The sequence below is a fragment of the Pseudopipra pipra genome, chromosome 21 (assembly GCF_036250125.1).
Source record: "Pseudopipra pipra isolate bDixPip1 chromosome 21, bDixPip1.hap1, whole genome shotgun sequence".
Taxonomy (NCBI): domain Eukaryota; kingdom Metazoa; phylum Chordata; class Aves; order Passeriformes; family Pipridae; genus Pseudopipra; species Pseudopipra pipra.
Genome location: NC_087569.1, coordinates 10,300,281 through 10,324,809, shown reverse-complemented (window position 1 = coordinate 10,324,809; position 24,529 = coordinate 10,300,281). Strand labels below are relative to the sequence as shown.

The window sequence follows — 24,529 nt, the reverse complement described above, 5'->3', positions numbered from 1 at the left end:
CCCTGAATGGCAGGAGATGGAAAGGCAGAAAGCCCAGTGGATTGCTAAGGATGCTGTGGGTGCTACACATCCCTTCATGGGGAGAGAGGATCCCCCGATTTGGATTTAACCCTCTGGCTGAGAAAACCTTTCTGGGTGGTAAATACCACCCAAAACTACTTTCTAGAGCAGCCTCTGCAGCAACTGGGCTTGGGCTGTCCCTGGCCAGACCTCACCCTGCTGGGAGAAGCCCTGGGTGGGGTGTTTGCTCCTGTAGGTTCCCTGGCTACCTCATTAAGTTGTTGGAAAATACAGTGCCATGTCAAATGAGGCTCCTGGAAGGTATTTTTTTCCTCCTGTTGTTGTTGGGCACGTTGTGTTTGCACGTGATGCAGTTGTTATGGAGCAAAGAAACCAGCAGAGCCATGACAAAGTTCATTTATGGCCAATACAGTTTTACAGAGCCAAGTGATTGTTTTACAGTTCAAAGCTGCTTATAAGGGAATTCCTTGCACATGAGGATCCACAGGCTGCCACGAGGCTTTAGCAGCCTGTCTTCATGTGAACTGCAGGCTCCTTCCTGGCAGGGCAAAGGGACAGGGCTGCATTTAATTTGAAGTGCAAGTGTGAGTGCAAAGGAAAAATCCCCCAAATCCCAGCGTGGCCAAGGCCAAGGGGTAACAGTGAGGGTCAGGGCTGTAGTGGATCTCTGCACAGGCTGTGGGTCAGGGGAAGGGCATGGGGAAGCTCTGAAAGGTGTGAAGGTGGATGTGGGAGGGCTGGGCAGGAGCGTGACCTCTCCTTTACCTCCAGAGTCGCGCACACCCAGTGACACCTGCCTGGTGGGTAAATCCCGTACCCTGACTGCCTCCTGCTTGTGCTGCAGCATCCTCAGTGCTGCCAGCAAAGTCACTGGGTCAAAACCAGCTGAGCCACCCTCTCCACGTGCCCCAGGGGCCATGACAAGGCTTTATCAAACCATGAGCAGGAGCCCTCGGCAGGGGCTGCAGTCGTGCAGGACTGGGGCTCCGTGGCGTGTGTCACCTCCATCACTGCAGGAGGAACAGAGCCAGGGAAACCCTGTCCATGTGCTGGCTGCTGGCCGAGCTCTGGGGCACCTGGTGCTGCGGCCCCTGTCCCCAGGTGCTTTACAGCAGCCTGGTGAGGGTGAAGACCTCACTCCCAGGGCTCTGGTGCTGGCTGGGCTGCAGCCAGGCCAGCTCACATCGTCTGGCAGCAAACATGGATTGCTGAGGAAGTCCCAGGTAATCCCTGTGGGGGAGCAGATGTCCTGCTGGCCAGGAAGGCAGCGGCCTTTCCAAACTCACCGAAGTACAAGGAGCAATTCCAGCAGCTTTACGAGTGCCCTCGGTGTGAGCGTGTGGGTAACGCGCAGTTGCGCAACAGCTCCGGCTCAACGCGGGCTTTCCAGACTCGTTCTGCCAGTCCAGCCAGGTGGCTGGATCTGCTGGAAATCTCAGCAGGAAAAGCAGCAGCAGTGGTGTGGGGCTGTGCAGAGGCCGGGGCTGTGCTCCCCACCGGTGCATCCCGCGCATGGCTGCCCAGCACTGCCGTCCTGCGCCACAGGTCAAAAGGGAAAGCATTGTCATTCCCTGCGGACAGCAAACAGGCTCTGCCCTTTGAAGCCTTTGAGAGGATTCGGTTGGGCTGGTGGCAGAGTTTGAGGAGTACACAGAGGAATGCAGAAAGTGCTTGTGTTGGGAGGCCGGGCTGTTTGCAGGCGCTGCCAGCTCCCCGCTGCGGTCTGGCCGCGGGAGCAGGTACATGGAGCCGGAGGAATCCCTGTGCCAGGGGGTGTGGTGTTGATCCTGTCTCCTGCTGCCATGGGGTGTCCATGATGTGCTCACAGGAGGTCTTCACAAGTCCATGAAAATGTGATGGGGGCAGAGTTGTGAGCCATAAAGACCAGCAGAATAGCGCTGTAAGAGTTTACTGTCCTGAACCAATGCACCGCGGACAAACACTTTAAAATGCACTCAGTGTCCAGAGAAAACCTCTCTGCCTGCTCCAGTGCATCTCTGATTGCTCCTGCAGCTCCAGGTGCCCTGGCTTCCACACCTGCTACTGCACTGCCCTGCACTGGCCTCCCCCAGCAGCCAAGGGACCTGCAAATCTGGGGCTCGCCAGGGAGCCTTGATATCCCGATATCCCAACCCTCTGCTATGACAGGCCAATGTGTGCAGTGCTCCACATCCCATAGGGATGAGCCAGGGCTGCCTCTCCACCTGTGAGCACCAGCAGGTCCATCCCTGCACACCCACCACAGCAGTCCCAGCAAACCTCCTGAGCTGCTCCACACCATCTGCTCCCTAAAGGTCCCTCACAGGCAGACGCCCAAGTCTCTCACTTTCCTTCCCCCTGTGAATGTGACGAGATCTCCCACACGGAGGAGATGGGCAAGACACCACCCTGGGTCCTCTGGGCACTAGGGATGGACACTTGGAGGAAGGAAGGAGTCTGGTTTCACTGCGTGTGGTCAGGTTAAACACCTGGTGCGAACAGACTGCAGCACACGGGTAAACGGGTAAATGAAAGCTCAGGGTTGATGTTCCCAGGGGCTGCAGGGCTTGGCTGGCACAGGGAGCACCTTCATTTAATCCTGGAAGGTCCTTTCCCCCTGCTGCAGGTGGTGGGAGCCTGGCAGGTCCTGGTGCAGCCCTGGGGTAAAGGAGCAGCACGATGGGCTCAGCAGAGCCAGAACGGGAGCGCTGTGGGAGCCACCAGCAGTGGCAGGGAGAAGGCTCTGACCCCCTGGATTTTATTTCTCTGACCCAGGGATAAAACTTGAAAGCCAAAAAAACCCCTAGGGTTGTCCTGTCCCAGTGTAGGTGTAATGCAGAGCCACACAAACCCTGAACCTCAGGCATTCTGTGTTACCTTCTAACTCAAGGAACTTTGGTTTTACTTTTCTGTTCAGCAAAATTAATTCTTCTCTCTGTAATTAATATGCTGCTCAAATGGAATCTTAATTACAGATAAATCACAAATCTACACACTCAACTGTTATGCTTTTCAAGTAATAAAACAGATCATTTGTCTTCCTCAGATGAACAGAGCCCAACCAGCACACCATTTCCCCCTTTATGAAGAATTCATTTGCCTTAGAAAGAAAGTCTTTAAAAAAACATTGCAAGGATTTCTTAAATAGGGGATCAAAGCTCCCACACTGCTGGAAACCATTTTTTGCTAAATAAGATGTGAGTAAAGGGGAAAAAAAGTAAAAGTTTTTTTCGTAGTGGTCGGGATTACAACACCCTCGGGAGGGACGAGGATGTGGGGTCAAGAAGTGGTGACCAGGTTAAGCAACACAGGGAACAGAAGGGGAGGACAAAGGAACAGAAAGTGGAAGTGGACAGATGAATGAGGACGCATGTTTCTGTGCCGCAAGAGAATGGGGGCTACATCAATTCATACTGAGAGCCGGGGCTGAGGGCTGGTAATGGATCGGGGGACACAGCAGGGATCAGAGGTCACCAGTGCGCCCAGCCAGGCTAATTGACTGTTATGTGCATATTAGTGATGATGATGTAGCAGGAGGGCAGGACGTGGGGGGCAGATGTGCACGAGTCCCGCTGCCCTCTAATTCCTGCCTCACACCTGTGGAACAAACGAACACACACAGGGAAGGGATTGGCTTAGCTGGGTTTTTTCAGGAGGGGAGCCCACGGCTGCAGGTAGGGATCTTTGATCTGGGTGTGCACATGATGGAACAAATGTGCTCAGCTGATTTTGCTTTGCCATCTTACAGGGTTTTATTTCGGCTCCATGTGTCGGGCACAGCCTGAGGATGAGAACAGCACATCTCAGCTGGGCTGCTCTGCACCACCACAGAGGTCACTGAGCCCCTGGAGGGCAAGGCTGCACTGGGGTCAGGAGTGTACCTGGCTGTTCATCACCTTCTGTGGTCCCAGGGACTCTCTGCAAGGATAACAAATGAAACCAGGAGCCTGGGCTCTCCCCCACATCCCAGTCCAGCCTCCAGGCATCCTGCCAGCAACTCCAGGCACACGGGCCAGCACTTCCCTGCTCTGATATACCTTCATCCAGCCCTGGTGTGTGGAAGGGCCGTGTTCCTCTGCACGTACAACCAGGTGAGGGGGTTAAAATAAAGACACAAGCTGGTGCAATAAATGCTGCCACCCCTCCTGAGTGTGGCTGTGTCTGGGGGGGTTGATGCTTCTCTTTTAGCTGGAACAGGTGGACGTTTATTGTTTGCTGTAGTAGAGATGGAGTGGGAACTCCCTGCAAGGAGACTCTGTGCTTTTTCTTTACTGGTTTGGGTCCATTACAGGGAACAAAGCAAGTCATCCTTTGCCTTATGGGGTTGCTGCAGCGCCCACCTGAGAGCCGCCCTTCTCTGCAAGGTCACCTCGCTCACAAAGCAGGAGCAACACAGGAGAATGCTGAAAAGAGCCCTGATAGACCCAGAGGGTGGTTGGGCACTGAGCAGGCTCCCCAGGGCAGTGGTCACGGCCCCAAGGCTGACAGAGCTCAAGGATTGTTTGGACAACGCTCTCACAGACAGAGCGGGATTGCTGGGGTGTCTGTTCAGGGCCAGGAACTGGACTGGATGATCCCTGTGTGTCCCTTCCAGGTCAGGATATTCCATGATTCCGTGGTGTCTCACTCCTGGCACACAGCTCTTTGCCCACCCAGTGCCCAATGCTGCCTCCTCGGAAGCAGAGCTGCTCCCTCCTTACACAAAGGGATTTCCCAGTCGCCTGATGAAGAGAATATTCCCTGTTTCCTCACTCTTGAGTCTGCCGACAGCATCCCTTGGTGAGTGATGGATATTGGAGATGATTTATAGTTCTTTGTTACACAAATGCCTCCACATTCTTCCCCATCCTCTCGCAGCAACCACAGTCACTTCTCCCGGCAGAAAAGCAGGAGCCTCAGCCTGGGAACAGCATGAAGGATGCAAAGTTGGGTCTTTATTCACTGTAAATACATCACTGGGGACACAAACAAGGGAATTGTCACCGCTGTGGTGCTCTGCACCCAGGGCTCTGTGTGGCTGCTCCCACTTCTGCTGGGAAGTTAAAAGTTTGGCAAAGAGAAAGTGCTATAAATCAGGCAGAGAGGGGCGGAGGGGAGGATCAGGTTTACCCAATATTTCATTTCAGAGTTTGTTATTAAAGTAGTGAATGTTACAGGAGGAACAGCCATTGCCTATATGTCTTAGAGCTCTTGGATTTCAGCAATGTAAACCTTTACCCCTTGAGATCTTTATTACGTTCTATAGTTTTTGTTGCTGCTTAATTGGATTTCTGTTTGTTTTACTTCAAGAACAACCAGGAAAAAATATCTGTGTTGTTTGATCTGATAGATTTACCTGCATTATTAGATCTCACAGTTTATCATAATGAATAAATACATGAATTAAGTAAATTCTGATCTTAATCTGGGCAAACTCTCTTGAGTGGCTTGAGCAGCTGCACTAGTTACTGGGTTGCTCCTGTCATGGCCTCAAGGGTTTCTGTCTTCAGGCACAGCTGTGAGGTTGGATTGTTTTAGTATAAATCAAGGATTAAGCAAAGCAGTTGAGCAACAGCATCCTCCAGTCAAGTCCCTTCCAGCCGCTGGGACTGCAGCAGAGATGGAAGGGGCCGGACCGGAGGGAGTGATAAGCGCACAAGAGGGAGGAATCGTCGCTTTCCCCCCTCGCGCTGTCGCGACAGCCGTGCCCATGTCGCTGCGGCCTCTCCCGCGGGCTCAGGCCCGCCGCGGCCTAGCGAAGCCTGACCGCCGTTGCCATGGCAACGCGTCGCCACGACACGCGCGAGGCGGTTGCCATGGCAGCTGGACCGGAAGTGCTCCCCTGTTCCGGCGGACGCGCAGGGGATGCCGGGAAGGCAGCATGGAGACCCACGAGCTGTTCCGCCGCCTGGGCGCCGGGGCCCGCTTCGACCTGCGGCGCTTCGGGGGCGACGCGCGGCGCTTCGGGGTGAGGGGGCACCGCGGGGAGCCCGCGGGGGGCTCGGGGAACGGCCCCTGCGCGGTTCAGGCTTCGGAGCGCCGCCCCCGCCGCCCGCGGGGGCTGCACAGGGAGGCTCAGCCTCGTCCCGCTTCTCCCGCAGGTGGTCAGGGAAAACCGCGGCAGCGTCTCCCTGGAGAGCCTCGACTTCTTCGGGAACAAGGAGGGAGCCCCTCGGGGGTCTGCCGAGGAGGGCTGGGGGCTCGCGGGGGCTGGAGAGGAGGTGAAGCAGCAGAAGGATGGAGCAGGAAAAAACGATGGAGAGGCGGCGGGAAAGAGGAAAAGAACGGCAGAAAGCAGTGAGGGGAAAAGAAAAAAGAAAAAGACGAGAGGTATTTTTATGCATACACATGTATCTCGGGCAGAATCATCACGGAGTCCCGGAATGGTTTGGGTCGGAAGGGACCTTAAAGCCCATCCATGCCACCCCTCTGCCACGGGCAGGGACACCTTCCACCATCCCAGGTTGCTCCAAGCCCCGTCCAACCTGGCCTTGGACACTTGCAGGGATGGGGCAGCCACAGCTTCTCTGGGCAACCTGTGCCAGGGCCTCCCCACCCTCACAGGGAAGGATTTTGTCCCAATATCCCATCTAAACCTACATTCCTTCAGCTTAGAGCCATTTCCTCGTATCCTGTCACTGATGAATACCCTGAAGAAGTTTATGTTCCTTGTTTCAGTTTATTTTAATTCTGCAGGTCCTGTAGATCATTTTACCAGAATAAAAAATGCTTCTGGGTTCTTTGGCTGGTCTGGGTCAGAGCAGGTCAAGTAACTGGGCCAAGATTCAGTGCTGACACACGGGGATGTGGTTGCCATCCTTTTGGAGTCTTCATTAATTTTACTGAGAATGAGAGAAAACAGGGTTTGAGATGTTCTTTGTCTCCAAATAACTTTTGTCTGGATTTTACTAATGGAAATTTCAATTTGTTTGGAACTTGCAGGAGCAGCATCAATGCCAGAGCTGTCAGAAAACAATGGAATAAAGTGGATGTCCTCTCTGGAAGCAAAACTTGAAGAGACAAAAGACAAAAAACCTACTGCAGAGAAGCTTGAACGTTTGAGGAGAGAAAAGGTGGGAGCAGGGAATTCTGATGTAGAAACAGATTCCTGGGGTTCTGTGGCTGTTTTATCTGGAAATTGAGGTTTATTTACTCAGTTAATTCATTTATTCATTTCCTCTTGGGAGGAGGGTGACTGAGTGTGGGGTAAAGAACCAGAAGGTGAATCCAGATTTAGTTTTATGGTGTCAAGGAAAAAAGAAAGAGTTTGTCTTTTGCCTTTTAGATAAATCGCTTCAGGAATCAGCACAGGATCAACATTCAGGGAACAGATCTCCCTGACCCGATTGCCACCTTCGACCAGCTTCAGGAGGAGTACAAGGTGCACCCTAAAATCATGGAGAACATCCAGGCTGCAGGGTTCCATGTCCCCACTCCAATCCAGATGCAGGCTATTCCCGTCATGCTGCACGTAAGTTCTCTGGGACTGTGCTTTGTTTCAGGGATTCTGGCAAAATTTGGGATCATGGCAGTGTCTGGGGCAGGTTTAGAGATAAATCAACTGCATCAGAGTTCAGAACTTAGCCATTGCAGTAGTCCTGGAATGTGCATTTCCTGAGGTGTTTTGGGTCAGTTTGCACCGTTGGTATTTCTGGGAATGTGATTTTTGTTCCTTTTTTTTACCCTAGAGAAATACAACCCCCTTGTTTTTCTTACAGGGTCGGGAGCTTCTGGCTTCAGCTCCTACTGGGTCTGGAAAAACACTGGCATTTTGTATCCCTCTCTTAACACATCTGAAACAACCCAGGAACAAAGGATTCAGGGCTGTGATCATATCACCGACCCGAGAACTTGCCAGCCAGGTGTGTGTTGAGGGGAAAGGTCTTGTCAAATTGATGTACTTCAAAGTTTTCACTCAGAATCAGTAAAATAGCAGCTTAGTAAATATTTTTTTTTCCTTTACTACCCTCAGATATCAGAAAGAAGATAATTTAAATGTTTCTTTTAAGTCCTTTGACTTCTGTGGAGTAGGTACATATCTACTATCTGAGTCTAATCTAAATGATTAGATTAGAGGCTCGAGATTCTTTGATCATATTTTAAACTGCCCAATGCTCAGGTGCTCTTAAAACCTCCTTTCCTACTTGAGATTGCTACGAGAGGTTTATCTGTTTGTCCCAAACACAGAATTTCAAGGAATAGCTTTATATTGAAGTTGTGTTATTAAAACGAAATAGAAAGGACAACATTGGGCAGTTTTTATTCAAATGGCAGAGGGGACTTTTAGGAACTACATATTGTAGTGAGACCTGTGAGAACTTTGAAGGGAATAATGCATGTTAGGGAGCTGCATTTTATTATGCTAAGAAAACCAGAGAGGTTTCTCTTAACACTGAAATCAGGGTGATGTTTGAAGCTGTATCTTCAGGATTAGGTTGACCAGAAAAGCTGTGGCTGCCCCATCCCTGGAAGTGTCCAAGGCCAGGTTGGACAGGGCTTGGAGCAACCTGGGATAGTGGGAGGTGTCCCTGCCCATGGTCTCGATTATCTTTAGGATCTCCTTCAACACAAACCATTCCATGATTCTGTGATTTTTTTGGTTAGAAAAGCTCTTCAGCTCAGTTTGAAAATCCAGCCTCTGCTGCCTTTTCAGACCCACCGGGAGCTGGTGAAGCTGGCAGAGGGCACAGGCTTCAGGATACACATGATCCACAAGGCAGCTGAAGCAGCCAAGAAGTTTGGGCCCAAGTCTTCCAAGAAATTTGGTAACTGTTTCAATGACTGAAGTGCTTCTAAAAATGTCAAAAATGTCACTGACCTTTCTCTTTGGGCTGTGTGGCTTTAAGGAGATGGTTAGTGACACTCAAGGTGTGTGATCTGTTGTGCAATGCTCTGAGAATGGCAGGGGAGAAATGGGAAGTGAGCCTGACCCGGACTCTGTTAAACTGTACCTCTGGCAGATTGGATTGGAACTGGTGTTTCTCAGGGCCCTGTGAGACTGGTTTATTTGGTGTCTTTTTCAACATTTTGCATTTTTTTTCTTTTCTTTTCATAGATATTCTGGTTACTACTCCCAACAGACTCATTTATTTGCTGAAAGAAGATCCTCCAGCAATAGACTTGAGCAGGTAGGGAGAGTCTGTCCCAAATCTGGCTTTGCCACTCAGAAGTGGTGGCTGTACTGCAAAGCAAACCTCCCTGTTCCTAGTGTGGAGTGGCTGGTGGTGGACGAGTCAGACAAGCTGTTTGAGGACGGGAAGTCGGGATTCCGGGACCAGCTGGCCTCCATCTTCCTGGGATGTACCTCCCACCTGGTGAGGAGGGCCCTGTTCAGTGCCACCTTCGCCCACGACGTGGAGGAGTGGTGCAAGCTCAACCTGGACAGCGTTGTCCTCGTGTCTGTTGGGGCAAGGTGGGTGTGCAGGTGGACTTGGACTTCCTCCAGTTCTTTTTTGTTTCCTGGGAAATTTTTCTTTGTGTCGTCAGCCTGCTCGGTTTCATGGATGTTGTTAGTCACAGTACTGCAGGTTTTGTGTCTCCAGAAAAGAATTGTGTGGGCACATAGATCTTTCTCACATGCTGAATGAGTTGTTCTTTTCCTTTTGCCAATTGCTTTATCATCAAATAAACGTTAATCTTTAGGAGCGTGCACTGGTGAAATAATTTTGTTGTGCAGCATTTCTCATTCACCAAGTAATATTTTATGAATTTTGTATATATTAATATGTAAAAGATGTATTTATTTTTATATATATATATAAAAACACTAATGGGAGCACATTTCTGTTGGATTTCTGATTTCAGAAACTCTGCAGCAGAGACAGTAGAACAAGAGCTGTTGTTTGTTGGATCTGAGACAGGAAAGCTAACAGCAATGAGAGAGCTTGTTAAAAAGGTATTTGGAGAGACTGAGCTGTGTGCTCTGTCAGAAACTCCTAATTTCCCAGCTCAAAGACTTCTCTGGCACATGTTAGACCATTGGCCAAATCTGTGTCTCAGTTTCTGCAAGGAAAAAGGACTTTTGAACTTGAGATAAACTTACTCTTTTGCAGGGTTTTGCTCCTCCAGTCCTTGTTTTTGTACAGTCTATTGAGAGGGCTAAAGAGCTTTTCCATGAGCTCGTTTATGAAGGCATCAATGTGGATGTCATCCATGCAGACAAGACTCAGCAACAGGTAGGAGGATTTAATTACTTTTCAAAAAATGCTTTAGAAAGAAAAGTAAAAGCAAGACTGTTGCAAAGTGACTCCAGGTAACTTTGGCAGCAGATTCCTGCAGTTTTTTGTTTAGAGGTTTAGTTTTATTCCTTAACATCATGATGACTTTGAGGAGACAAGTTCACCTCCTTTTTTAAATTGCTAATTGGGTTATTTATTGTTTCCAAATATCTTTTCCATTCTTTTCCTAGAGGGATAAGGTAGTGCACAGTTTCAGAGCTGGGAAGATCTGGGTGCTCATCTGCTCGGCCTTGCTGGCTCGAGGGATTGACTTCAAAGGAGTGAATATGGTCATCAATTATGACTTGCCAACGAGTGCAGTGGAATACATCCACAGGATAGGTGAGGGATTGCTCACAAACCATCTCTTTTTTCCTGTTTCCCAGATCTTTAATGTAGATGCTCTTGTGCATGAGCAAAACTCACAAAACCAAACCTCTGTGCTGCAGCACAAATTTCTGCATTGCTTGAGCAATTTTTTTCTGGGCTCAACTTTCAATAAAATTGCATTACTTTTTGTCACTCTTCTATGAACCTTAAATATTTAGATGTTTTAGACATACCTGTGCTTTCAATAGGAAGAATTCTTGGGGATTGAGTGCTTGGTATATGAACATCTGCTCAGTATATGAACATGCATCTGAAGGCTGGGGCTGTGAGGAGGAATAAAGGGAGATTAATTTAAAGTAAAATCTTGCATCATTTGTGTTTGCCAGGTCGTACTGGAAGAGCAGGGCACAGAGGAAAAGCAGTCACTTTCTTTACAGAAGATGATAAACCTTTATTACGGAGGTAAATTGGAAACATGATACAGCAGAGGTGGTTTGTGTGGTGTGGTTGTGTCTGGTCCCACACACCTCAATGTACTTCAGACTCACTCGTGTCTTTATTTCTTGCTTTAAAAAAAACCCCAACAAAACAAAAGACCCAACAACAAAACAGCCAGTTGTCAGGGTTGCTGTTTTCCACAGAACATCCTTATCATTGTCCAAGCACTGGAGCTGATCTCTTCCCTCCTCTCCTTTCCAGTATAGCCAACGTTATCCAGCGAGCTGGCTGTCCTGTGCCAGACTACATAAAACACTTGCCCAAACTGCAAAGGTATGTTCTTTGAGTAGTTCACCAGTTTTTTAATTAGTGCTCCTTAGTAGCTTTTAATAGTTTCTAAAACTAGAAACATATATATATATAAGACTTAAATTAAAATAAAGTTTTTGTGAATGTCTTCGAGACGATGTAGCTGAACTAATCTTGGTATAAACAACACTGAAAATATTTTCACACCCATAAATCCCTTTCAGCCAGGAAGAGGTTTTCATTATCTGTTTTATTTAGTTTGGATAATTTTTGCCCTTTAAAGTAATTTAATCCTTCTTCACTAAATCTTGTTCTCAGCAAACAAAAGAAGAAATTCATTAAGAAACCTTTGACAAGAGAATCCATTTGTACAACCCCAAAGTGCTTCTTGAAAAAAGGCAAAAGAAAAATGTAAGTACTTTTTTCTCAAGAGGAGGTAAGAGATGCTGTTTATCCAGAAAAGGCCCAGAAAATTCCTCCAGAATAACAGATAACTTGTTTGGATGAACAGTCGTAGTGATGAAGTTTTAGTGTCAATATCTGTCTACTGAAAATTGGATTTATTACCCACTTAGGAGTGTTGCTGATGAAGGATTTATGTTCAGCTGCACAAACACAATAAAAACCACTGTGATATACTTCATTTATTATGTTCAGGTGTCATGGTCTCTGATGTGTTTTTTTGTAGGAAAACTACAAAGGAAAATATTAAGGAAAAGAAGAAAGTTAAAGAAGACAAACAGGGCAGTAAATTACAGGCTGTTTCAGAAAGCTGAATTCAGACTGGTGAGTAGGGGCTGACACCTCTGTCTGTGCTGGAACAGAAGAATGAAGATGACAGCAATGGTGAAGAGAGAAAAATATTTCTTGTGTTTCCTTCTGGGTGAGGATGGAGGTTTACGTGCAAGAAAGTCTCTACTGCAGTGCCAGGGGAGGATTCCTGGATGCTTCTTATAGAAGCTGAAGCGTGTGCTCGTGCAGAGCATGCCTTGTGTTTCTGACAATAGTTCAAAAATAGCATCACTTTGTGTTACTTGCACACAGCTGTGTATTGCTCCTTGGAAATACTGTCAGTTCTGTGTTCAGATCGCCCCTAATATGTTTGTTAGACTTCCAGAAGATTCAGAGGCAGGAAGCACACAGTGTTTACTGTCAGATTTGATAAATGCAGCTGTCAGAGACTTCCCTGGGCACTTCAGGAAAACCAAACCAAACCCACTTCAGAGTAAGACCTTGCTCTTCCTACTTTTTTCTTCTGTAAAATCATTTTGAAATAACTAATACTCCACATGTCTGTAAACTCCGGTACTTTTGTACTGTTTCATAATTGAGCCTCAAGCCAGAATAAACAGGGTCATAAGATAATACACAGATTTGCTTGTCTATACAGCCCCAATGGGACAAGGCTGCAGGCAAGAAGGCCCAACTCAGCTGTTTTCTGTGTCTTCATCTGCTCTGTGTGTTCTCAGTCCACTTTGGTCGTGTCAGAATCACAAAATTGTTTGGGTTGGAAGGGACCTTAAAGCCCATCCAGTTCCACCCCCTGCCATGGGCAGGGACACCTTCCACTAGCCCAGGTTGCTCCAAGCCCCGTCCAACCTGGCCTTGGACACTTGCAGGGATGGGGCAGCCACAGCTTCTCTGAGCAGCCTGTGCCAGGGCCTCTCACCCTCACAGGGAAGGATTTCTTCCCAATAACCCCTCTCTGCCCTCTGTCAGTGTGAATCCATTCCCCCTTGCTCTTGTAACAAGCCCCCCTCTCAGCCTGGGGGACGCCTCCTCCTTGTCCTCTCTTTTTTTTAATCTACCTTTTCACGGAAAAGCGGGTGGTTTGGCTGCAGGAAACCGGCGTTCCTGAGGGGAACCCGGGGCCCCTCATCCCCTCCAGACCATCCCCGGGGGCCGCCTGGGGGCGAGTTCCCGTGTAACCGAGGTCCTGCGGGGCTGTGGGACTGAGGGGCTGTGGAACTCAGGGGCTGTGGAGCCGAGGGGCTGAGGAACCGAGGCACTGAGGGCTGTGGGGCGGAGGGGCTGTGGATCAGAGGCACTGAGGGCTGTGGGACTCAAGGGCTGTGGATCAGAGGCACTGAGGGCTGTGGGACTCAAGGGCTGTGGATCGGAAGCGCTGAGGGCTGTGGGACGGAGGGTCTGGGCCCGTGGGCGGTGCTTGTCCGGGCCGGCCCCGGAAGCCGCCGCCGCCGCTCCGGTGACAGACGGCGGGGCCGAGCGCGAAGATGGCGCTGCGGCCCGGGCCCGGCGCGGGGGGCGCCGGCGGGGCGGGCGGCGGAGCGGCCGGGGCCGCCAGGTCGGTGGTGACGGGGGGTGCGAGTGAGGGGCTGTGGAGGGGAGGGGATGAAGGGACACAGAGATGGCGGGAGCTGGGGGGCGATGAGAGGGTAGAGGTGAGGGGGGGACGGGCGGGGTGGGGGGCTCAGGGGGATGTGGGGGCACGGGGCTCACGGCCCAGGGGGGTGTGGGGGGGCCCCGGGTCTCAGGTGAGGTACGTGGGGTCTCTGCTGAGGTTTGTGAGGTCCTGGGCGGGGCGTGGGGCCCCAGGAGGGGTATGTGAGATCCTGGGTGGAGAGCGGTGGTCTCAAGTGGAATACGTGGGCTCCTGGGTGGGGCATACGGGGTCTCAGGTGCGGTATGTGGAGTCACAGGTGGGGTGTGCAGGTCCCAGGAGGGGTGTGTGGGGTCCTGGGTGGGATGTAGGGGTCCCAGGTGTGGTGTGGGGAGTGCAGCCACTTTGGCTCTACATTTTGCTGACACTTATTAACATTTTGAGGACCCACTTGATTGTTCAGCGTGTCCATGCTGGAGCAGGTGCACCCTAATTGCCATCAGGCTCCGCAGCCACAATCTCAGATATTGGGGCAGGAAGGGATTTGGGGGTTCCCCCAGTGGTGGGTGGGTGGATGGGCATCAGCAGGGACAGACGTTCTTATTGTCACCGGGAAGGCCTGTGGGATGGTGCCACAGTCAGGAGTTCCCTTGTCCCCTCCATCCCACAAAGGGCACCTCGGCAGGAGGAAGGACTGAGGAGAAAGAACCAGTGTCAAAAGAGATGTCATTGTGTCTTTGGAAAGCTTAGGAAGCTGGATTTCACTACCTTTGCAGACTTAGTAATTTTTTTTTAATGTAGGTTCTTGCATGCTATTTATCTCTTGTCCTACTTCTAGGGAGGCTGAGGAAATTCTGCGTTTGACAGTTAAGTTCATTGAGTTGTCTTGGATATGTGAAGCCCATGGTTTTGTCTGTGTTATTGGGAATGTGAGGAGGGGGGATCTGCTCTGGGGTGACCTTCATCCACAGGCACAGGTCTGGGGTGTCCCCGTCACCTGTCTGAGCCAGGCTGATGCTCTGCTTTGGGAAGGACCATCCAAGGGTCTGGAATACTGGGGAAGAGAAAAGCTGAGGTGTATGCACCTGCCTGTGCGTGCTGTGGGAAGGATGGGAGGCTGTCTCATGGGGCTTGTTTCCCCACAAATAAATCTGAAGTAATTCTTGCAAGGAGATGAACCTCTTACAGCCACATTACCTGCTCAGTATTCTTGTAGTAAAATAACAAAAATGTTGTCAGTGGAATATAGGTTCTGCAAAATAAAAGGATTTTAAAAATCATTGTTTCCATTGTTGGTATTTTGGTTTATTTGAGGATGAAGTCTGGAGGTAGAGAAAAAGTTCTGTTCCCTGTCTGTGTGGGTTCCTTCAATTTTTGTGCACTTCTGCCACTCAAAAATACTCTGACAGTCTGTGTTGTGTTGATGGAGTTGTGCTGCTTGGGAATTAAGGGGTTTTAAAAATCCACTTGTAGATGGGAAAATGTTCTGTGTGGTTTGGACCTGTTGTAGTGAAATTTGAGTACAGAAAAGGAGTTGCTTCTCCCCGTGCTCCTGCGTTTGGTCTGAAGCTGTTGGTTGTTTGGTTTGGGATTTTTTAAGCTCCATATTTAAAATACTCATCTAATAGGAGTTTACAGGTTTATATTACTACTTTAAGAGGTCTGTTGTAGGATGAGGGCTTTGTTTTCCTTCTGTTTATTACATTTGTGCAGGGTATCACATCCAGTCCTCACCCCCAAGTCAGTCTCAGGACGGAGCCTTCGCTGGCTCCCTCAGCGATGAGAACCAGCTGCTTTACCTGGTGGCTCTGGGCACTTTTGCATCTCCAAAGAGGAGTTCATTAATACATTCCTGTTGCTTGGATGGGGTTTAATGGCCCTGCAGGTGTGGCTGGTGTTGGCAGTTGCACAGCCGAATCCTGGAGTGAGATCCATGCTGGATCCCAGCAGCAGGTACAGAGCTGTGCTGCTGGAGCTTGCTTTGCTACTTTGAACTAGCTCCTCTTCCACTGCCCTCTAATTAGCTGAGGGCTTTTTTGTTGATTGTTTCTTTTTTTTTTTTTTTTTTTTTTTAACAGAGACTTATAAATAAACCAGGAGCTCTGTGGAAAGGGATAAATATTTAATAGTTTGGCCTTTATTTGCTCCAGCAAGCAGTGGTACCTTGCTAGGCTTGTTCAGTTTACATTAGGTTTGCTGATTTGGAAGAATTCTTGTTGACCAGGTTCTCCAGCAAGAAGGGAAAACCCTAATTCCCCAACAAGAAGGGAAAACCTGAAGCTTAGAATGCTTCTTCATACTTGTGAGCTTTTCAAAAATGACTTCTAATATTTCATCATTCTGACTAAACTAAGAATGGTGTAGTTTAAGGTGCCTAAAATTGCAGATCTGTCTTATGACAGAAGCTCTGCACATCTCAGCTTGTTTATGGGGCTGTATTGCCAAGGAGGACACTGAACACAGACAAAATCCAGCTCCTTCACCAACTCCAGCCTCTGAGTGGAGAGAACAGCCCCCAGGTTCAGTGATGGGGTTTTCAGCTGTTTGTCTTCGTGCAGTTGATGTTGTGTGCCAAGCAGGGGGTTACAGTGACCACTGGTCAGTGGAACAGACCTTGGGTGTGGTGTGAACTGAGCCCTGCTCATGTTTGGGGCTGAGGTAACCTGAGTCTACGTGGTGCTTCAGGGGGAGAACCCCAGAGTGGTGGGGCTTGGGGATGGCAGGACTGGATCCGTTGGAAAGCACAGGCGTGTGTTAGTTGTGGAAGGAGAAATCAGCACATGGTGGTCAGGGCTGAAGAAGCAGCTTCAGGATGAAGAAGATCCTGGTAAGAGGACGAAGTGAAGAGTGAATGGGTTGTCTTGGTGACCGTGTGACCTGCTGTCTGTGCAGTGGGGAGGTGCAATCTGCTCCTGGATAAATGCATAATTAAAATTCCCTGTTTTATCTTAGTGCTCATATTACACAGGTCTTTTATATTTATAAACCAGGTTGGCTTTCAGAACTTCTGCAGCCATTTCTCATGGCATTTTCTTCTGTACTCTTAGGCAGTTCCTTTCACATCCACCCTCAGAACTGAACATTGAATATCTATAAGTGTTTTTCTTTTCCATGGTACTTTGAAGTAATAACTGCCTGGGACACTGAGTGAGGTTCTTGTTTGGGAAATTGCTGCTGACGTGGGTTTCTGCGAGTTGCTTGCAAATGAGAATTTTAAACCAGATCTTTTTGCTGTTTGGCAGCTGTTTTGAAAGCGAGGGATAGCACTTTCCATTAGGATTTCAGTTGAAATCTTAATGGTTCTTCCTCCAGGTGCACTCGACCCTTGATATGTGAATGAGTACTTTCTCCAAGGTGCTATTTTTGTTGTAATTAGTTAACTGAGAAAATAGAAACTCCAGTATGTTGTGATACTTGGTGTAAAGGTAGAAGTAATGGGTTCCATGGGTGGTTTCTCTCCTGAAAACTATTCCCAGGCAGCTGAGAACTGTTGTCTGGTGCAGTCAGTGGTCCTGCTGAGTCAGACTCTTGCAAGGGGAGATGCTTATTCATCCTGCCTTAGCCTACACCAGCAAACTGACCTGTTCCCAACCTGCGTGGGCGCCGAAACTCCTGGGGGGGATGTTGATGAGTCAAAGCCCTTCCAGTGCTGCTGGGTGGATAAGATCTATTCTTCCTGGCTTCCCAGCCTGTGGCAGCACTGACGGTGCTGGTGGGACCCTCCAGAGCTTTGGGGGATCCCAGGGAGGGAGGAGTTCTGCCCTGTGGAGGGGTTGGTTCTGTGAGACCTGCAGGAGCAGGGCAAAGTGCTGGCCAGACCTTGGGAGGCTCCTGGTGATGGTGCTGACGTGCAAATCGAGGTGGATTTTCAATCATTTATATTTGCACTAAAATGACACTTTAACATGCTCTTGTTTTCCTCCCCCAGCTTCATGTTTCCTGTCGCAGGTGGTTTGGGCCCCCCTCAAGGTAGGTATCAACTTCACATTTTGAGCACAGCGTTTTTACTTTGTTTAGATACATCTAACAGCTTAAACCAGTTCTACAGGGATACTCAGAAGTGTGATTATTAATTGAACTCCTGGTCAATCCCAGCTGTTTTTCCCCTTGAATTCAGCTCTGGTAAGCTGACTGTGTGTTGATAAAACTTCCTGTGTGTCATCAGAATCTAGATTAAAGGTCTGGGAAAATTACACCTCCCCTCTTAACCCGAATTTGCCTTTAAGATTTTTTTATGTTATTTTGAGCGTGGTATTTCACCTCTTTCTGCTCCATCTCCCAGCTGTGTATACCCATATTGTGTGGGTGTTGCAAGACCTGGTAAATATTTACAAAGCACAGCAAGACCCTGGGACAAGAGTCACAACCTGTGTGGAAAGTATTAATACAATAGGAGAGCCTCAGCCTTAAATTACCTTTGTTCTCATTCCTGATGCACTCTGTTTGCTTAATTAGCGGAAAATACAGAGAGAACTTGTGGGGAAGACGGAGAGTTTTCATATAAAATTCTCAGGGACTGATTTATGGATTATTCCTGCCTGTGTCACTCCCTCCTGGAGTGTTTTTGCGTGTGATGTTCAGTTGTGCACAGTTATAATTATCTCATGGTGTGCTGGTAACAAATGTGTGTTGTCTCCCAAGACAGGAAGATACTGAACCATAATCCACTAGGCTTTATTCAGTGAATTAATGTATGCCAGCTTGATTTGTCCAATTTTGCAGAAAGTTAGCTTTTACTGACAGATATTGTTACCATTCTAATGTATGTGGTGGACTAATTAACCTACAGTGGACTAATTAACCTGCAGACAAGTTATCCAGCCGGGTCAGAGTGTGAAGTTGCCTTGTGCAAGGGTGACTTTATTTCCCAAGATTTATCTTCAGAAGCTGCCAGTTTGTAAATTTTCCCTTTCAAGAGAAATGGGAATTATCAGCACCAGTCAACCTGGTTAATTAAATCTCGTTGATTGGAAGTGACCCTTCCAAAAATCACATGGGAAGAAGCCCACAGAGAATCCTTAGGATGGTGGGAGAATTCATCAGCTTAGTTACTGTGAAAGCCCTGTAATATTTTTCTCTGCAGACTGACCAGTATCTAAACTAAGGAAATTCTCTGGCTGCCTGCAGTGTGGTAAATTTTATTCTTTTTATTTTTAAGCAGTCCAGCAAGACTCAGAATTTTTTCCTTTCCTTTGCTGGTCCAGTAAACAAAAAAAACCCAAAACATATTAGGGAGGCAGGGAAGGGGTGGGGGAAAGCTTTAACACTGACTGGACTCTCACCTTGTTTACTGTTTCATTACAGGGATGATTCCTATGCAACAGCAAGGATTTCCAATGGTTCCTGTCATGCAGACCAATATGCCAGGGATGATGGGAATGAATTATGGTTCTCAGATGCCTCCTGGACCCATGACCATGCAGGTGCCTGGCAATGAAATGTGGACTGAAATCAGTCACAGACTGGTTTGAGCTGGAAGGGACCTTAAAGACCATCCTGTTATCCCCCCTGCCATGGGCAGGGACACCTTCCACTAGCCCAGGTTGCTCCAACCCTGTCCAACCTGGCCTTGGACACTTCGTGGATGGGGCAGCCACAGCTTCTCTGGGCAACCTGTGCCAGGGCCTCACCACCCTCACAGGGAAGAATTTGTTCCTAATATCCCATTTAAACCTACTCTCTGTCAATTTAAGGCCATTCCCCCTTGTCCTGTCACCACATGCCCTTGTGAAAAGTCCCTCTCCAAAAAAAATGGGATGCCTTGGTGCTTGGCTGAGGGGTGGCAGCTGATGCCATGGTCCTCTCCCAGCTGCAGGGGGGGTAAAGGTTGGAACTTGGCTGGAAACTGAAGCCTGGGTGTTAGTGTGTCATGGGACATCCTATTCTGTAGTATTCCCTTTGAATGTATTTCTGACAAGTTAGAGATGTCTCCAGGTTTCCTTGGGATCTGCGCAGGGAGTGGCCGAGTTTGGCACACATTACTCACTGTTGTAGAGTGGAGAGAGATGAGGGTGTAGTGCAAGGACAGCATCATAGTATTTAAGGTAACTGGGAGGTTTTAGCCCACTCAAAGATGTCAGAATCTCAACTTTGATGTCAGTGTATGTGTTGTGACACCCAAGTGTGATCAGAGAAGCCTGGTCTGAGCAGGGAAGGAAACAAAAGCATCAGCAATGTGTTGAAAAGCTCCCAGATGCCACCTACACCCAGGTGGGGTTAGTAATGGTAGGGAATTGTTCAGTAACCAGTATTCAAACCTCCCACAGTGGATCTCTCCTGTCTTTTTAATTTTCTTTCGTGCTTTTTCTCCTCATCTCTGGTTTGATGGTGCTGTGTCATGTAGTGTTTTACATGAGACCTTTCTGAGCTGCTGAGGAGTGACTGTGTGCACAGTCTGATGGGTCATGACCACTTCACTGAATTGTTTCACCCCTTTGTAACCCAAATGCTGGAGTTAATAGAATTAAATCTCCTGAGTGGAGGGGACAAATCATAATATTTTTAAGTACCTTGTTCTAGGGAGAAGGAATCTCTTCAATGTGCTCACGTGACTGGTTTTCCCATTTATCCAACTTCCTGTTTCAGTCTCATTCTTCTTTTTCCTTGAAGTAACTTTGTCTCCAGTGCTGCTGTTGCTAATTGAGGAATAAGAATGAAATATGAGCAGCTAATACTGGGTTTTCTCTCTTGTAATCCTTTGTTTTCTATTTAGTACCATATGTGCTTATGTACAAATTTGAGCTTTGCTGAAATTTAGTGTCTTGGCCTGGCTTTGTAGCCAAATTGCTATGTCACAAACTGAATTTATTGTGTTTTGCCATCTTTTTGCACTCCCTTTCCACCCCCACCTGAAATTTATTACCTTATTTTTGTGAAATTTATGGTAGGAAGATGTTTTTATGAGAACTGGTCTAAAAATAATAAACAACTTTTGTTTTCTCCTTACGTGTTCTGAAACCAAATACAAAACAAATGGTAAGAAAAGTAAATTATTTTCTGGCTTCTTCTATCTTAGGCAGCTTTGCTGCTCTAAATGTCCCAGAATATATTTCCCAGTGAATGTTTCTGATACAGTTTATTCAGACAAGGTTCCTTTTGGCTCTTGTCATATATTGTCTCCCTCCCTTGGTTCCCTGGATAATCTATGTTTGGGAAGTGACTAGACCACGTTTTCAAGCATCCATGGTTGGTAGGAGTGTGCCCTCCAGCAGGCAATTTAAAAGTATTATGAAATCGCTTAGAATAGGAAACAAAAGTCCCAAGAAACCCCCGAAGTGTGGTACAGAATGATGTAGGATGGCTGCAGCCTTCCTGCTCTGGGTGTAGGGTGTATGGATTTGAAGTCCTGATTTTTGACCGTCCTGTCTTCCCAAATCCTTTAAGGGCTGTAAGTCCTTGTGGAGAGGAAGAGTGCCATCTACTGAGGGACCAGTGCCTGGTTCAGGGCAGCTGCTCCGTGCTCAGACTCTGCTCAGCTTTGACTCTTCTTTGTGCTCTGAATTTCACCTGCTCAGCCCAGTTTGCAGTTTCCCGGGGTGGAATTGCCAGGGGTTTGGCTTTTTCTATTAAGAAACCCAAAATCCTGGATTTGAAAAAAAAATCCACTGAGGTTGTATTCCTCCTGTTGTTGCAGGGTGGGATGCCCTTGGGGCCGATGCCAGCGGCTGGAATGCCATACATGGGACAGGCATCTTTCCTGGGAATGCGCCCAACTGCCCCCCAGTACACCCCTGACATGCAGAAGCAGTTTGCAGAGGAACAGCAGTAAGTGGCACTTTACTGACTCTTGGGAAATCTGTCTTGTTTAAGGGGAAGATGTAGTTTCTCTGGAGCAGTGTCCATTTAGAACTGTAGGATATTGTTGAATATTCCATTGCCTCTGAACTCTGTAGTGGTTGTCCAGCTCTGAGAAGAGGTAGGGACATGTGCACCAAGGCACGTGAATTTGAGACAGAAGAAATGGAGAAATCAGGCAGAAACTTGCCATGGAAATTGTCATAGAAATTATTTTCATATTTTAAAAAAGAAATCGTTCTCCCTCAGGAAGAGGTTTGAGCACCAGCAGAAATTCTTAGAAGAAGAAAGAAAACGGCGGCAGTTTGAAGAGCAGAAACAAAAGCTGAGACTCCTGAGCAGTGTGAAACCCAAGGTATGTCCTGATAATAACTGCAATGTTACCCTCTACAGGATTTTTTTTAATGGCTTTTAATGGGATGGTCTCTTTCAACAAGCAAATCAGTGGGGAACTTACATGAGACACCAGATTACATTTTGGAAAGCATCTGGAGGAGTCAGTCCTTTACACACTCTTGGTGTAATGGAAACAAAGTCTGGTGTTGAAAATGAAATCAGCTTTTGGAAAATTAAACCAACCTGGTGTGTAGCATTTGAGAACAGACTGAGTTTCTAAAAAGGAGAATGTTTGGTTATGTGCTTGTTAACTTTGTCCAAAGTTTTGGTCTCTTGCAATGAGCCTGAAGGTTCTTACCTGAAAAAATACAGACAGCTGATTAAGGTTTATATTGTTCTTGTGCATAAAGCTTTGTCTAGAGACTCAGAAACACTGTGGTGGTGTAGTCTGTAAAATAAATGCTTTCTAAATCTGGGAGTTAGTGTTGTTATGCTTCAGGAGGGTGGTGCTGGAAAAGAAGGGCTTAATCTAACAGCAAGTATTGCTAATTCCAGTGCTGAAGAAATGGGGTTTTGAAATAAAACTGAGCAGTTCTGTGAATTTTTCAAAATGTTTTCTGTGGTGTTTCAGACAGGTGAAAAAAGCAGAGATGATGCCTTGGAAGCCATTAAAGGAAATTTAGATGGTTTTTCTAGAGACGCTAAAATGCACCCAACACCAGCAGCACATCCAAAAAAGCCAGGTTTGTAATTTTCCTCATCTTCCAACTGAAGATAAAACTCCAGCATTTGAAATCCTCAGCAGGGGGAACTAATTCCAAAAAGTGTTTTTATTCGGTGGTACAAAGTGAGTGGATTAACTGTTTTGTAAAATCAAGTGCCATTCTAGTAACTGTTGCCTTGTTCAGGGTATGAGGGTGAAATATTAGATATCAGCCTTTATTGAAAGACTCGAAATCTTTAAAAGAAAGCTTAATGTGCTTTGCTTAATGTGAAGCATCGAGGAAATTGATAATGCATTCTTTTCTAGTCCAAGCATTAATTAATGCTTTGCAGAGAGCTTTTGAAGATGAGAAGTGCTGTTTAAGTGCTAAGAATGATCAAAACACGAGTGGGACGTCACAGCTGACTGGGGTGTCGTTGGGCATGGTCAGGCCAAGCCTCTCTTCTCAGTAATTACACTTTGAACAATTGCTACCAAAGATTTCTTAAGGGCTGTAGTATATATTTTTCAGTGTCTAGGCTGAAACAAGGCTTATCTGCACAAGCTTTTTCCTCTGTAAAACCTTTATCTCTGCTGTGGATTCACTCTTTGATAATTTTGAAGTTGCAGGTGGTTTCTGACAACTTCCCCTTGTCTGTAGATTTGCCTGTCCTACACCAGTTTTGTTAAAATGGGTAACACTGGAAGGGATCAAGCAGAAAATTGTCTACATGAGCAGACATTTCTTTTGTATCTTATGATATATTACCGAGTTTCTGTGGATAAAACATTCCTTTGAGGGAGAATGTCCCCCTGTGCAGACCCCATTATGTCCAGTTTGAAATATTACCTCTGTATTTGTTTTAACCCTGTCTGTTTAAAACAAAGAATACTCTCACAGCCAGTGTTAAGACCCAAGTTTCAAAACATTCATATCCTAAAAGCCTGGGAGAGAAGATGCGTGGTTGGAAGTGGCTGCTCAGCGTTACCTTGTGTTTGTTACCCAGACAGTAACAACCTTCACATCTCTCACAAAACTCATCCAGCACTGTTTCCCCTCACCCCTTCGGTGTGTCTTCCCAGTGTTTGCCACTTTTACCACCTTCCCACCCACAAAGCTTTTTCCTCATCACTTTGCATTGTGTGTTCATTCCATTTGCAGATCATCCCACACCATCCCATCCCGCTGTATCTGTTTCCCATTCTGCTTTTCCCGATGATGAAGAATTTAGTGACTTTATACAAGGGCCTGTTGAAATCCCCAAACTGGTGCCTCAGCCTACCTCTCAGCCTTTCCAGCCTTTCCATCCTGCCACTGAGGCTGGGCAGCTGCTTTCAGAAAAGGCTATGCTCCAACCTCTCCCTCCAGCCCAGACTCCAGTGTTATCCACCCTGCATGGTACAACTGGGCAGGTTCCTTATTTTCCAACCTCTGCATCTTCACCCAGTATCCATAAAACAGGTAACTCAAAAGTATCTTTTTTTACATGTCACCTTCTGAGCTACACAGAGTCTTTACATATTTTGTTGGGATTTTCTTTAGCCTTTCTGGAAGAAGTAATATGTAGGCAATTAAGTAGAAACCTGCTGATCCATGGGAAAAGATGATTTCAGTCCCCTTCTTCCTTCCCTTGGAGCTGGGCTGTAAAAGCAAGTCACATGTAGATCCAAATACTTGTAAATATACAGATGCCTGATCTTAGGTGAATTAAATCTTGTGTTCTAGCATCTTCCTTAAGTCTGTGTGGTAGGAAAAGACACAGTGGAGATGGTGGTAGAAAAAATGACTGTTATACTACTGCAGAGCACTTGTGTGCTTCCTCCCTTGGAGGCTGAAGGGATGTCGGTGAGATGAACATGAAGGATTTTGGAGATGTAAGTAGGTATGGGGCACTTCTGCTACTGATTATGCAACAGTAATCCTACTGTGGGAAATAGTTTGATGTCTTCCTTCTCCTTGTTGCTTTTTTTTTTGTTGAATTTGTTGTGTGTGTGGTAAGTAAGGGGCAGAAGAGAGTGGTGCCGTTGGTCTGAGCTGGGACAAACACACATCTCTAACCCATCAGTGGTGCCAAAAGTGCT

General features: G+C 47.4%; 2 protein-coding genes across 7 annotated transcripts in view; both read left to right on the top strand.

Moving 5' to 3' along the window:
• The first annotated feature begins 5,816 nt into the window (after positions 1-5,816).
• On the top strand, positions 5,817-12,638 carry DDX52 (DExD-box helicase 52). The gene is made up of 15 exons (XM_064678101.1): positions 5,817-5,947; positions 6,081-6,309; positions 6,922-7,052; positions 7,265-7,450; positions 7,698-7,841; positions 8,633-8,744; positions 9,035-9,107; positions 9,188-9,391; positions 9,784-9,874; positions 10,032-10,154; positions 10,388-10,538; positions 10,913-10,988; positions 11,226-11,297; positions 11,592-11,684; positions 11,962-12,638. The coding sequence occupies exons 1-15, from the start codon at positions 5,861-5,863 to the stop codon at positions 12,047-12,049; spliced, it is 1,860 nt and encodes a 619-aa protein (XP_064534171.1). The 5' UTR covers positions 5,817-5,860; the 3' UTR covers positions 12,050-12,638.
• An 833-nt stretch (positions 12,639-13,471) lies between these two features.
• SYNRG (synergin gamma) overlaps positions 13,472-24,529 on the top strand; it is a 40,112-nt gene continuing 29,054 nt past the window's right edge. For 3 of the 6 annotated variants that reach the window (XM_064678098.1, XM_064678097.1, XM_064678096.1), the window contains exons 1-6: positions 13,473-13,578; positions 17,543-17,583; positions 18,919-19,037; positions 21,248-21,378; positions 21,658-21,763; positions 22,376-22,487. In XM_064678098.1, coding sequence (XP_064534168.1) covers positions 13,508-13,578; positions 17,543-17,583; positions 18,919-19,037; positions 21,248-21,378; positions 21,658-21,763; positions 22,376-22,487 — 580 coding nt within the window. In that variant the 5' untranslated portion in view covers positions 13,473-13,507. Of the gene's footprint in view, positions 13,579-17,542; positions 17,584-18,918; positions 19,038-21,247; positions 21,379-21,657; positions 21,764-22,375; positions 22,488-23,609; positions 23,910-24,529 lie in introns of all 6 variants that reach the window. The other 3 variants (XM_064678094.1, XM_064678093.1, XM_064678095.1) reach the window with 2 other exon arrangements.

Bases quoted from the DNA above. Each gene is read 5' to 3' on its own strand.
- DDX52 (XM_064678101.1), top strand. From the start codon at position 5,861: ATGGAGACCCACGAGCTGTTCCGCCGCCTGGGCGCCGGGGCCCGCTTC. The intron at 6,310-6,921 runs GTATTTTTATGC...TGGAACTTGCAG, and splicing joins AAAAAAGAAAAAGACGAGAG to GAGCAGCATCAATGCCAGAG. The intron at 7,451-7,697 runs GTAAGTTCTCTG...TTTTTCTTACAG, and splicing joins CTATTCCCGTCATGCTGCAC to GGTCGGGAGCTTCTGGCTTC.